Raw genomic sequence first — 13,658 nt, 5'->3', positions numbered from 1 at the left:
TTTATACTACAGTCTCTGAGCTATCCACCCCTTGTGAGAGCTTACAGCATAAACCTGAGGGCTTCTGGAGGGCACTTTTGCTTTGACTTGAAAGGTGTAACATTTATGAGCTACTCTAAGTCTGTTCCTGGGCTGCTAACACTCTTGCTTGTCTTCCAGTGTTGTATGTAACACCATGAATCTTCAGTATTTCCTTAGAAAAAGTGCTGGGGTCATTTCCTCAGCTGGGATAACTCAAGCTAACTGGACTCTTGTTAGCTAGATGGGAAGATGGATTGCAAAGAGCTGCACCCCTGGAACCTCCTTTAAGATGGTGTCTGTTGTTCTTCAGGCTAGGAGAAAAAAGGAGGCTTATCCCTTGAGTGCTATTTGTCATTGTGCTGTATTGTTTGAGCCTGGTAAATCATTAGAGCCACATCAACCAACTATTCTGAAATTTAAAGAAAACACCAATACTTTTTGTAAGGCAAAGCTGAGGATTAAACTGTTGGCATAACTTCTATGATAGGATAACTTCCATGACGGAGCAGAGTGCTTTTCACACACTTGGCCAGCTTTATGATGCTCAGTGTATCTTCTTATCCCTAGATGGAGCTGTGCAAATATTCAGAGAGTGGGAAGTTGCTCAGGAGGCCAAAGATTGCAGTATGTCAGCTCAGGCATTCCTTGGGGAAGGAATTCATCCTACATTCATCCATAGCCCAAGCAGGAGAGACTCCATTTGCTTTCATGCTCCTGAGCAGGAGTGACAAACTCCAGAGGTTTCATGGCTGTGGAAGATGCATCTTCTCTCTATCACAGCACCTCCAGCTCTTCCTATGATCATCCTCCATCATCTTCAATGTTGTGATTAGTAGGTAATTAGGAGAGGAGGCATTTTGCGCTGATTGGCTGGCTGGCTGGGAAACCAGATGAGATCACAGAGAGGATTTGGACAGATCTGTCACGATTCTTGGGGTTAACCTTGAAGTTCTAGCAGTGCATGCTACAGGAGACCCCATTCCCAGCCTCCAGTGTATCATGGACTCTCTCTCCTTCAGGTGCTTTTACCTCTCACCCAGTTCTAAAAAAGCCTTCAGTCTCGTCAGAGTCCCTCTAGGAAACAAGCCCATCAATATTCAGCCTCTCCTCTGGCCTTACGTATGACTACGGATGGGAGAGAAAAGGGGGCTGAGGACCTGAGGGCAGTGGGATGGCTTCTGTGGGTCATTTGTGCTGAAGAACTGTAGCACATGCATAGAAGTTGGGTGCCTTGCCAGAGTCATGTAAGGGATGAAGAGAGAGATGGGAGCTGAGCCGCTGGCAGGTACCAACAGAGCTGTTTTGGGGTGTCCTATGACACCTACCCCATTACCAGAGTGACTGATCTGGACCTGCAGTCCCCTATAAAATGGTAGAGAATTCACCCAAGACTCACAGGTGGAGGGAGCTGTCTGGGGAATCACTGGCATGGAGTCAGACTAAACTTTATAATCCCCTAGAAATTCACACTGGGACAAAGTCCCTGGAAAATGTGTTTGATTATGGGTAACTGTGCAGGGTGGATTTTTACCCATCTGGTTCCCTAGTAGTTATTAAATAACCAGTATCAATGGCTGAGCATGGAGTCAAGTATACTTGGGTTGTCTTGAAGGTCAAATGAAAGAAGAGCCTTCAGCTGATAGGGAAGAAAGAGCAGAGTGACTAAACCCTCATTTATGGGGACTTATGCTATGAAAGTTGCTCTCGGGTTTAGGGAGTCTTCCCACTTAATTTAGACACCTCAAGAGAAGTGATGACTTGGTGCGTGCTGTTAGCATCCATTGCAGAAGGACTGCTCTGTCAAACAGGTGAAATGTAGGTGGCAAATTATATTTTGCCCCTGAAATTGACATTGCAGCAGCTGCTTCCCTGGGTGTGCCTGTGTTTATTCAGGTAGGAAGAAGAGTCCGAGCCATCTGTCCCTGTGTATTCCTGTAGTGCTTAGTGCTGAGAGATGAGATGTAGCTGTGTTGCCAACAGAAATAACATTTCAGGCTTCCTAACACATGATATATGAGGATATGATGGAAAGAGCCCAGCAAGTGTCGCAGAGTAATGTGAGCTGTCTGGATCCCATCTGACCACACACATCTCTAGGGGGAATTTATGTCTGGAAGCATTTAATACAGCTGCCTTACAACTATGCTGCAATATTTATTTAATTTACAGGCTGCTCCTAGTGTAAAATCCCAGTGGGGTTTGGCTGGGGATTGCTGGTAGCACCTGATATCAGGTTTGCAGTGAGAGCCACGTGGGTCCTGTGCAGGGACTGCATCCCCTGGGGACAAAGTGCCACCCTCTGTGCTTGGTGAGAAGGTGACACCAACAGGCTCATGTGGGTTAGTGAGAGATGGGGTTCAGCTGTAGCAATGAAAGGATTCTAATGAATACATACCCTACTGCACTCAGCAGAGCCCATCTCTCGAGAGCTAGTTAAATTAGTTATCTAAAAGACTGAATCAGGGAGTCCGAGGTCAGTTCATCATCTCTGCAATTACCCTTTTGGCAAAAAGTAGGATTAAAGAATGAGGTAATAACCTCTCTGTATCTAGAGCTCGGCTGTCTTTATGGCATTGCTCCAGGTTATAAAATCCCATGTGACTGGGTCTCTTTATTACTGTCAAGTACCTTAATATCAAGCAAGAGGAAGTTATCTGGGGCAGAGGGGTGGCACTCTCAGAAATCACACGCTGGAAGGTGAGCCCATGACTCCCTTTCACAGACTCCCTACAGTGGGATGGGGGAGAAAATTGAAAAGTGCAAAACTTGTGGGTTGAGATCAGAACAGTTCAGTAAGAAAGAAAACAAACAAACAAACAAACAAGAGGTAATAATAATAAAAACAGCAAAACAAGTGATGCACAATGCCTGCCAACAGTTGACCAGTGCCTAGCAGTCCCTTAGCAATGGCCATTTTACCCAGCCAGCTCCCCCAGTTTTACTGCTGAGCACAATGTTATAGGGTACAGAATATCCCTTTGGCAGATTTGGGTTAGCAATCCTAGTTCTGTCCCCTCCCCATCCAATACAGAAATGTAATTGTTTGGTTCTGGTGGCTTCAGTTATTTTGATTAAAAATTTTTCTCATTTTGTACTTCAGAATACGCTGGCAAGGTACATTTTGCAATAAATGCAGTTGCCCTTATGCTTGAATCTCAGAATAGAGCTGAAGGACACTCATTTCATTTAGTGAAAGGAGATGCAGGGAAAGGTTTTGGAGAAATATTTGTATTTGTGTATCCAGGTTTGGTGTTTGCTTTGATTACAATAGGAGGATATTACTGATTCACATTACTGTTATGGTCCTCTATCTCTTCAAAATACATTTTTGGAGAGGCTGCTGCACAGCCAGCCATCTCCTTTGACATTTTGTGCAATGCCTGCATCTGTTTTTGTGCTTTGTGTGTGCCCTTACAGAGCTGCATCCTAACCACCTGAGCACTTTTTCCAATTTATCAAGATTATTTCAAATTTTAATACCACCCTTCAAATTGCTTTCAGACTCTCCAAGTTTCATAACTTCTGGATTTTTTTAATAAGTATTTTCTCTATTCCATCATCCCCATCAGCGGTAAATTGAGGACCTTTCAGTCCCATGCTTAACAACCTCAGTAAAACATTGGTTCAGGTTGGATATTAGGAAAAAATATTGTCTTGGAAAGAATGTTGATGCGCTGGCACAGCTGCTCAGGTTGGTGGTAGGGACTCCATCCCTGGAGGTGTTCAGAAACTGTGGGGCTGTGCCACTAAAGGACACAGTCAGAGGGCATGGTAGGGATGGGTTGATAACTGGATGATCTTAGAGGTCTTTTCCAACCTTAATGATTCTATGAGATGCTGGGTTGGCTGGTGGGAATGAGCTGGTGTGCATTAGCAATCCAAACTCAAAACAGTAGCTGTTACAGGAATCAATGGTTTATTAATGCAAAAATTACAACATATTTTGCAGCTTGAGCAAAAGTTCCAAGCCCAAGCTGTAACCGGTGCATTGAGTGCAATCAGGCATAGAGAGAGAAAAGAGAGATGAGGTCAGCCCTGAGCTGACCTGCAGGCACTGGGGTGCCCACAGGGACAAGTTTGGCTGCTGGCAGCCATGCAGGAGCGGAGGAATCCTCGTATCCTGAGCTGCTGTGAATCTTGTATCCCAGGGAAACGTTTCATGCCAGTCTGCTTGGTCCCTCCCACTGATGCTCAGGCCATTTTCCAGCATCAATGGATTTTCTTTAAGTACAAGTGAATGCCATTCTTGGAGCGAAGGATGATCCGAGGTATCTTACGGGGGGGATTGGTGAGGTCAGGGGACAGCTCGAAGCGGAGCAGGATCAGCGCCAGGGCCACCTTCATCTCAATCATGGCAAACTGCTGCCCGATGCAATTCCTGACATAAAGACAACAATCACCCAGGGGACATGAGCAGGGGACAGCCGAGGGGGCTGGAGAGAGGAGCCCTTGGCACATGCTCCATTGGGCTAAGCCATTCCCAGGGACATAAGTTTCTGCATCCCACTGTCCTTCCCGTGCCCAGTGTTTTACCTCATTCCAGCAGCAAAAGGCAGAAAGGCGTGAGAGTGCCTGCCAGATACATTCTCTGGAGAAAAACGCAGCGGGTCAAACACCTGGGAATGAAGTATGTACAGCAAGAAAGAAACGGTTATTTAAGGAGCAAAGGTACTGTGATTGGTACCCTCAGAAGTACAACACCCCATAATTTCTGAGCAACTCCACTGGAGAGAAGATGCACTTTGAGGTGGACCGGGACTCATATGCCAGACTCCCTTGGCTTCCATGGAGAAGCGCAGCCAACACAAATCAGGCAGAGCAATGATTCCAACTAAGAAACTGTGGCGCATGGATGCAATTTAATTCTTCATCTATAAGCTAAGCAAAATCATCTTCATGCCTGCTACTACAAGAAGCTTCATGGAGCATTTCATTGCTACATCCCATGCAGAGGCAGCACAAATGCCACTGTTTGAGCACCAAAACTTACCAAAGGATCCTTCCACACCGAGGGATTTCGGTGAATGAGATAAATGCTTATTGCAGTGACAGTGCCTGTAAAGTAGTTGAGGAGGAGATAAAGGCTCAGTGGCACAGACACACAATTTTACTGCTGTAATACTGAGCAGAACCAGAATCCACAGACCTTCTGGCAGGGTGCGACCATCATGGAAGGTGATGGGCTTGCTGAGCTGCCGGGATACACCAGGCACTGGGGGGTAGAGGCGAAGGCTCTCCTTGATGCACATGGTGCTGTAGGTCATCTTCCCCAGGTCTTCCCTGCAGAGGCAGGGGATGCTGAGTTGCAAGTGCCCTCCTGCTTCCCCCTTGCAATAACTGGGGCATGGAGGGAGCATAGGCCGTTGCATGCTAGGCACCCCAACAACATTAATAGCCATTCGGCAAGCTTATGGGCAACATGATGAAACACATCATGGTGAAACACAAAAAGCCACGGCTACAACATGCATGCAGCTACCTGGAAAAAAGCAATCCCTTAGCACTCCAGTTCCCAGGACTTGAAGGTATTGCTCACTTAGGAATGATTGCAATGGGGAATTGCGCAGCCTTACCACTGAATGGTGTCCCGACTACCCAGGATGTCCTGGATCTCCTCCCTGCACCGTGCCTGGTGCTCAGGGTGTGATGCCAGGCAGTACAGGATCCAAGAGAGCCCACTGGCTGTGGTGTCATGCCCCTCGAACATGAACGTGTCCACTTCAGCACGCAGGTCTTCATCAGACAGGCCAGCTCCAGTCTCGTCCTAAAAACAGAGACAGTTTCAGTAGTCCCATTTATCCTAGGAGGGGACATTGCAAAAGGAGGTGGTGATGGCCTTGAATAATTCTCTGCATAGACTGAATTTAGGGCCACTTTTCTCTTGCTTGTAAATCCATCTGTCTCCCTTATATTAAGACAGTGAAATCCCTTTCCAGGTTGTCTTCCCAGACAGTGCCAGCATCTCAGTGGTTGAACACTGGGACATCTGCATTCTTCCTCATCTGGGTAGGACTGAGCATGATACCTTCAGCTGATGTAAAATAATGTCCCCTGGGGATGTCTGTGAGTTTGTGGCACTGCCACAGGGACTGGATTTTGCTCCCTATGGCATGTTTCCTCTTCAGCTGTGATGAGGCATGCACCTCACTGCTCACCTTGGCACAGAGCAGAATGTCCAGGAAGTCCAAATGCCTCTTCTTCTTGGTCTTCTCAAACTCCCGTTCATCTTTAAGGGACTCCTTTCGCTCCTGGATCACTTTGTCTGTGTAAATAAGAGCTGAAGACTCAGCAGGGCAGGAGATGCTGATCCTGGAAATCACCCCCTGAACATAAAGCTGGCTAAGAAGGTGGCTTCCTCCTGCTCCCAATGCACTGATGTGTATTTCTACATGCAGGTAGATCTGCTTTTTCAGGAGTATGACAATAAGTGACATACATGTGACTGTTGTTGCAATAGCAGATCCTTTTCCACAAACTTTTGTCCACCACAGCTCCCTTGGTCTGCAGGATCACAGTATGGGCAAGGAGGTGACTCACATATAGGGCTGCCATGGGGGTGCCTGATTCTCAGCTCTGGATGGGTTTCTTTGGGCCAGAGGCTGGAGACAGCAGATGTGGCAGACAGAGCACTTTGGCCACATCTTTTCCTTGAAGGCTCTTTCAGACACACTATATGAAAAGTTTGGAAGAGGATAATGACAATGCATACCTGTGTGGTCGTGAGCAAGCTGGCAAGCCTTCCTGAACTGATATCCATGGGGGCTGAGCCAGTAAATGAAGTCATTGTGGTAGGGAAAGATGCGGAGTCGCTGGTGCACCATCTGGCACAAGTCATAGACAGCCTGGATGTAGGTGTTTTGCCTGGAAAGAAGGGATGGGATTCACACTGCTGCATACGCTGGGAGGGCACTATGTACCCACCTGGAATCTGTTCTGTCCCCAGCCTCCCTGGGGTTCATCAGTAGTGACTAACCAAGTATTAAGGGATAATGGCATCAGGAAGTATTCTGCAAGCCTTCTGTAAGAAGGCTGCTTGCACTACTACTGAGCAAGTGCTTGCCCAACAGACCCTGCAATGTGAGTCAGGTTTATTTAGGTCAAAGCCTAAATTTGGGTGTGTTTTGACAAGCAGTTTGCCCGCTTTCTCTCTGAGCTGCAAACTTTCAGCCAGGACTTGGGCACTGACCTGTCTGTCTGGCAGTTGCTTTGGTAGCTGAAGGCACATTTCATGATGCTGTCGAGAGTCATCAAGCTGACATGCTCAAAGAGCTCCACCGGTTTCCCATTTGTGATCACCTTTTCCCACTTATCCTAGTGGGCAAAGGAGACAAAAATGAGAATGCAAAGGACAGTTCTGCACTCACCTTCCCATTAAGCAAGTGTTCAGCATGGGGTGTGTCCTGAAGGAAAGGAGAAGTTAAGAGGATCTCTTAGTTGCAGTCAAAAGTCCATTGAAGGGAGCCAGCAGCCAGAACAATGTGTGCTGGCACCAGGTTTCCCCAGCCTCTTTTTTCTTTATCTCTCAAGAACATATGACTTAAGTGCCTAGGATGCAAGCTTCCAATCAAGGCTTTCCCTGCATCTCATGATTTCTGTTCCACTGTGTTTTTTCAGCATAAAATATATGGGAGCTCTTGCTCAATTCTTCCCATAGGGTATCCTAAGAGAAACCATAAATGCTGCAAAATTACTTTGGATCCTCTTTCCTTCTAGAACCATAAGGAAGTGGTGACCAAAAAGCTGAGAAAGGGAACAGAGAAAGGAGCATGGATGCACCTGAATTCTCACAGCATGAAACCAGGCTGGGGAACAGCGCTTATGTGGATGGAATTTTGTCTTTGGTACAGATTGCCACCTAGTGGAATGGACTGACACAACTGGCCTCCAGCTCCTTGCCCTAGTCACAGCTCATCTTTGCAGGTACTAGCAGCCAGGGCACTGCAGGTAGACTCTTGTCTCATGTTTACAATCAGGATCATGGGTGATAGGACAGAGAGAGGTACAGGCACTGTCCCTACCAGCATCACATTGGTAGACTCTGCCATGAGGGCTACATAAGGCTTCAAGACGTCATAATGAAAGCCTGGCGTTAGGAGCTTCCGATGTTGGTGCCATTTGGGCCCGTGTAGGATCAGCAAGCCGTTCCCTTTGGAAATACAATCAGTGAACAAGCAGAATGGTTTCTACAGACACAACACAACCAGATCTGCCTCAATAGATCATTTCCGGAGATTGTGGTCACCTCCAGGCGTAAGCAATTCTCATTTGTATGATTGGCTATGTTTGAACTTTAATTTAATATCACAAAAACTAGCATTATTTAGCACCTTTTCCAATAAGCAGAATAACTTCAGGACATTTTTTGGAAGGAACAAGTGCAATGCTGCTTATTTATAATGTGTTCTCAACTAGCCTCAGGATAGTTCCCGGTAGGCAAGGGCCTGGGAATACCTACCAATCCATGGGATAAGGTGCTTATAGCCGAGGTTATCCTTGGGATCTGTAAAAGAAAGAGGGGAGAAGAGAAAGAAATGGTAAATATTTCACCAGCATTGCTCCACTGGTTGGCACCTGAAAGCTCACCCTGGGGTATTGCTTTCAGTTGGGTGTGAAGCCGAACTAGTGGCATCCTTGCAGAAGTGACCACTGTTTCATGGCAAAACAATACTGTTGGGCCTAATTGAGAGAAAATGTCTAAATGCAGATGTTCAGACTGGAGTAAACAAAAGTACTGGTAGTCCAAAGTCAAACGGGGATGTTTCAGGGTAAATGATTAACAGACGCACTGTTGAGCGCTTTTCTCACTGGATTCACCAAACCAACAGCTCAGTGGGACTGAGCCAACACCAAAGCTCTGAGCTGTCTTCTCCTTGCTGAGATTAGGCTCTAAGAAGGGACCTTTTCAAGGAGGACTCAAGGAAGGTAGACCTGCTAGTAGATTTCGAGGATCTCTGGTCCCTTGCAGCCCTCAGTGGGCCATGCAGCTGCATGCCTGAAGCACGCAGCAGCCAGTTCTCTCTGTAAAATAACCCAAAGTTGATTTCTGTTTGTGACACCCTGCCTTGCTGAGAATTGCCATCCTGGCATGGGAAAGCTGCAGTCTGTGGCTGCTGCTCCACAGTTGAACCATTGCCTCTTACCTCCTCTGGCAAAAAGGGCTTTGGCATATTCAGGGTTGGTGACCACCAGGAAGGCTGAGAAACTCCCGAACCACACAGGGTGGGCATATTGGTACTTCAGTGCCCAGGCCTCTGCCTTTTCCAGCTGATCTTCTTCTTTGAGAAACTGTAGTTGTGGAGAAGGGAGAAGAGACAGAAAGCTCAGGTTTGGTGAAAACTCAAAATCTCCTTAGCAACTGTTTTCAAAAGCTGAAGGTCTTCCTGTATCACAAAACCGAGCTATCACCAGCAAGGGGCTGCCCTGGGTTTGCAGGGCAGGAGAAGTAAAGGTGATTATTACTTTCAACCATCATATAGAATAATTATTCCTTATCAATTGATCATAGCCATGGAGAACACCCTTATGGGCAGAAGTGCACACTGTTTATTGCTGCATGCATGGATGTTGATAATTGTAGCAGTGGTAGTCGGCACTTCCCTCTTTGAAAGCAATGATTGTTTTATTGCTTTTGCAGGCAGTTTTATTGTATATAAAACAGGCAACAAGCAACAAACTGGTTAGATAGGTTAATGCAAAGAGTCACAAGCAGAGACAAAAAGTCCACATGTACAAATTGCTTTTTCTTTAAACAAAAACTGCTCTGCCAAAGCTGCTAACTCATGCACAAACCTAGTCCAGCTATGACAATGCGGAGGGAAGGATTTTGGTGAGCTAGGGCTGAAATGGTAGCTGCTGAAGTGCAACAGATTCGATAGCGGTGTAGAAATGAGCCGAAATGTCACCCTATTTACTGAATTGAGTGAATGTTTGCTCAGTTCCTTTAGTGCTGACTTCTTTTGGTTCAGCTATTTGCTTGGCTGGCATTTCTCAAGCAAGTATTTGTGCCCCAGCACTGTTCCAGAGGGTCCGGCAGCAGCCCAGCCCCCACCAGCCTATACCTTAGACAGTGTCTAAGAGAGGGGACTTGGCATGGTGCCTGTGTTTCCTCCTGTTGGTGCAATAACAGAAAGCATAAACATGCTGGAAGAAACTGGGGCAGCAATAAACCTCGCTGTGCTTGGCTTTTCCAGATGGCTTAAGTCCCAGTAACAGTCACTGCACCTTTAGAGCATTGGAACCCAGTTTGATCAATGCAACTGAGAGTAATCCCAGAGCAGAAGGCAGATGCAAGGAGAGGTAATCGAAGAATCACTGAGGTTGGAGAAGACCTCTAATATCATCCAGTTCAACCTCACCCCACCATGCCCACTGACCACATCCCTCAGTGCCACAACCCCACAGTTCTTGGACACCTCCAGGAACGGTGACCCCACCACCTTCCTGTGTAGCTGTGCCACTGCATCACCTCTATTTCTGAAAAGACATTTTTCCTAATACCTAAACTGAACCTCCTCTGGAGAAACCTAAGGCCATGACCTTTAGTTCTGTTGTGGTTATCCAAGAAGGACAGAGAGGAACATCCACTGACAGCTCCTGCTTCTTTACCAGAGCTCCAGACACGAGGCTTTGGGTAAAAAAACAACAGCAACAACAAAAAAATATAAAACAGCACTTCTCTTTCTTCCTCCCTTGGGTGTTTTGAGAGGAAAGTGTAACCCCAGCTCTTCTAAGGAAGAAAAGCGATAGCATGATCTCACATTGAAATGCAAGCTTTGGAATGGATCCAGCATTAAAAGCATCTGGGAAGAGGTGCCTAAGGGGATTTTTAATGACCACACACTGATAACAAATGAAGCAGAGGAAACACAGGAGCTGAAATCTGAGCACTGAGCTGCTCCACTCTTGGTCAAAAATAGGCATCCTCCACCGGATGCTGAAATAGGTAAGATGCACATGAGAGGCTGCTGAGGGACTGAACCCTCCTGGGCCACCTCCCTCTGCTCCCCAGGAGTTGTGCCCATGAGGAAGGGTAGCCAGGAACCGATGCTCTGGGTTTTAATAGCTATGGTACTGCAGTGAGACAGAGCTAGATGGAAATAGGAGCTCTCAGTGCTCTCCCAAATACAGCTGCCAGACATCCTCCACCAAGACACCTGCAGATGTTGCTTTCAGCACGTGTCCAGGGCACTGACAGCTTCCTCACCAGCTCACAGCTGCTGGCTTCTAGCAAACTTAGCAGCACTGAGTAAAACTAACAGAACTCTCCTTCAACGACAGAAGCATGTCCAACATAAAAGGTTACCTTTGTCCAAGGTGAAAGGTAAACTGAAAACAACCTAACGATTAGTGTGGTGTGTGAGTGATCAGCACCAAAGAATTCCGTCCCAGTGTAATCTGGCACAACTGAGAATCTGATGAACATGCTCTGTTTAATTGCAGTTTTAAAGTCTAACTGGCACTACAACAAACCCCCAAGCTGGCCTGGCCTCGTGCTTGTATTGCCAAGAGCTCATTCGTACTGTCAGACAAAGAGAGACTGCAGCGTGGATGTGGTCACTCAGGGGTCTCCTGTCTGGCTGAACATTTTCACCACTTTTTCCGCCTTGCTCTTTGGGTTGCTTGTTATTTAATGTGCCAAGGCAGGGGATCAGCAGAGCCCAGGTGAGGGGTCAGCATGCTAAAAGCTGACACACAGCACAGCTTGGGGTGGAAATGATCTTAAAGACCATCAAGGCAGGGATGCATGCCACCAGAACAAGCTGCTCAAGGCCAGGCTGATGGGGCTTTGAGTGCTTCCAGCACAAATTCAAAAGCTTTTCCATTTTTGCTTTAATTAAAAAGCCTTTCACACTGGCCAACTCACAAAGCTGCCAACAACCAACAGCCAAGCTGATCTGCATGGAAAAATGCATACCTTGAGGTACAGCCATGCGCTCCAAGCATGACTTTTTTTTATATACATGCGTGTAGTTAGCCAGGGTGTCAAATCAACCTCATAAAGCCTTAAATCCTGCCTCCTCTCCTTGCCAACCTATCGCATCTTTTCCCATCGCATCCACACGCCGCTCCCAGCAGAGAAAAGGCACGGGGAAAAAACGGTCCTCCCGCACATCACCCCCACGCGTCACCTCCTCCCGCAGCGCCCACCCTCGCTCCGCCGCACCTCCTGAACGTGCCCGAGCAGCCAGTGCGTGGGGTGCCCGGGGAAGGCGGACAGAGCCCGCAGCAGCTCCCGCCGCCGGTGGTACAGCTGGATGGCCTTCAGCAGCACGCACGTCAAGCAGAAGACGGCGGCTAAGTGCAGCACGCGGGCCACATCCACGCCGAACCAGGACGCCTTCATCCTTGCGGTACCCGCGGGCACCGGCGCTCTTATCCCCGCCGGCGGCCGATGCAGGGCGGAGGGGCCGGGCCCGCGGTCCGAGCGGCCGCCGAATCACGGCAGCGCTTATTGAGAGCGGAGCATCCAGCCCTGCCCGGCGCCGGGGATCGGGCAGAACGGGAGGAGGAGCGCGGGCGGTGCTGGCACTAAGGGAGGAGGGGAAAAGCACGGACTGCCGGGGAGCTGCCTCGGGTTCCCCCCTGTCACCTTTATGTGTGTATATACGTTCCTAATTGCCCCAGTGAATTCAGTTTTCTTCTCGGGAGACCCGACGTGCATATTTGGCAAAAATGCTGTATGTGGAGTTTCAAGGCTTCACTCCAGTGATGCTCTCGTCGTGTGACTCCCTACGCGACCTGAGCTGTGATTTTAAGCCGTAGCTTAAAAACACTCGGCACAAAATGTGGAGGTGCATTCTCCATAGTGAGCTTGGCGAGGGACAGACAAATTCTGTCACGGGGCAAGTCACAGACAGAAAGCAATGCCCAAAGCATGGCTGAGCGATGGCCGGGTGTTCCTGCAGCAATTTGCACACGGTGGTACCACCAGGCTTTGGGGACTGCTCCTGTGTGCCTTCATGGGGACAAACAACGGGCACCAGGGGTGGCTGATGGACATGAGGGGATGCTGTGGAGAACCAGGATTGTTTAGTGCGGAGAAACATAGAATCTTTAAGGTTGGGAAAGTCTTCTGAGAACACCAAGTGCAACCACTGACCACGTCCCTCAGTGCCACATCTTCACAGTTCTGGAGCACCTCCAGGGATGGTGACCTGCCTGTGCAGCTGTGCCACTGCATCACTGCTCTTTCTCAGAAGGAAATTTTCATTTTGTCCAACCAGAACTTCCCCTGGAGCACTGTAAGGCCATCCTCTCACAGTTATGTGGGAGAAGAGGCTGATGTCCACCTCACCACGACCTCCTTTCAGAGAGCTGTAGAGAGCCATAGGGTGAGAGATAATGGCGTCAAGTATAAAGCTATCTTGGCATCAAAATCACACTTCACCGTGCTCACAAACGCTGTCTGTAGGGAATACCCGCTCTGTGGGGCTGCCTCTACAGCAGCAAGGCCTCCGTGGCGGAGGCGGGATTCGAACCCGCGATATTTCCCACCGCTATCCCCTCAGCGACTCTGCAGGCGACGGGTTACTCCTGGCGGAGGCGGGATTCGAACCCGCTGTCCCACACACCGCTTTCACCCCAGCGGAGAGGCGGGGCGGGTCCCGCCGCCCAACGGGAGCGCGGCTTGCTGGCGG

At 48.3% G+C, this 13,658-nt stretch overlaps 1 protein-coding gene across 2 annotated transcripts; it reads right to left on the bottom strand.

Moving 5' to 3' along the window:
• Window positions 1–3,920: 3,920 nt before the first annotated feature.
• LOC116234398 (cytochrome P450 4B1-like) lies at window positions 3,921–12,519 on the bottom strand. Of its 2 annotated transcripts, XM_031602001.2 has the most exons (12): window positions 12,185–12,519; window positions 9,162–9,306; window positions 8,477–8,521; window positions 8,040–8,167; window positions 7,208–7,332; window positions 6,731–6,882; window positions 6,177–6,283; window positions 5,595–5,785; window positions 5,168–5,301; window positions 5,012–5,076; window positions 4,555–4,637; window positions 3,921–4,399 (listed from the first exon to the last, which is right to left on the bottom strand). In XM_031602001.2, exons 1-12 carry the CDS (start codon window positions 12,362–12,364, stop codon window positions 4,231–4,233), a joined length of 1,524 nt encoding a protein of 507 aa, XP_031457861.2. In that variant the 5' UTR covers window positions 12,365–12,519; the 3' UTR covers window positions 3,921–4,230. The 2 variants fall into 2 exon arrangements, with proteins under 2 accessions (XP_031457861.2, XP_090002758.1); XM_090146632.1 differs by lacking the exons at window positions 9,162–9,306; window positions 12,185–12,519 and adding an exon at window positions 8,605–8,709.
• Window positions 12,520–13,658: the final 1,139 nt, after the last annotated feature.

Source organism: Phasianus colchicus, chromosome 9 (assembly GCF_987193195.1).
Source record: "Phasianus colchicus chromosome 9, bPhaCol1.hap1.1, whole genome shotgun sequence".
Taxonomy (NCBI): Eukaryota; Metazoa; Chordata; class Aves; order Galliformes; family Phasianidae; genus Phasianus; species Phasianus colchicus.
Note: the sequence above shows the minus strand (reverse complement) of the source record. Positions and strands in the feature narration are given on the sequence as shown.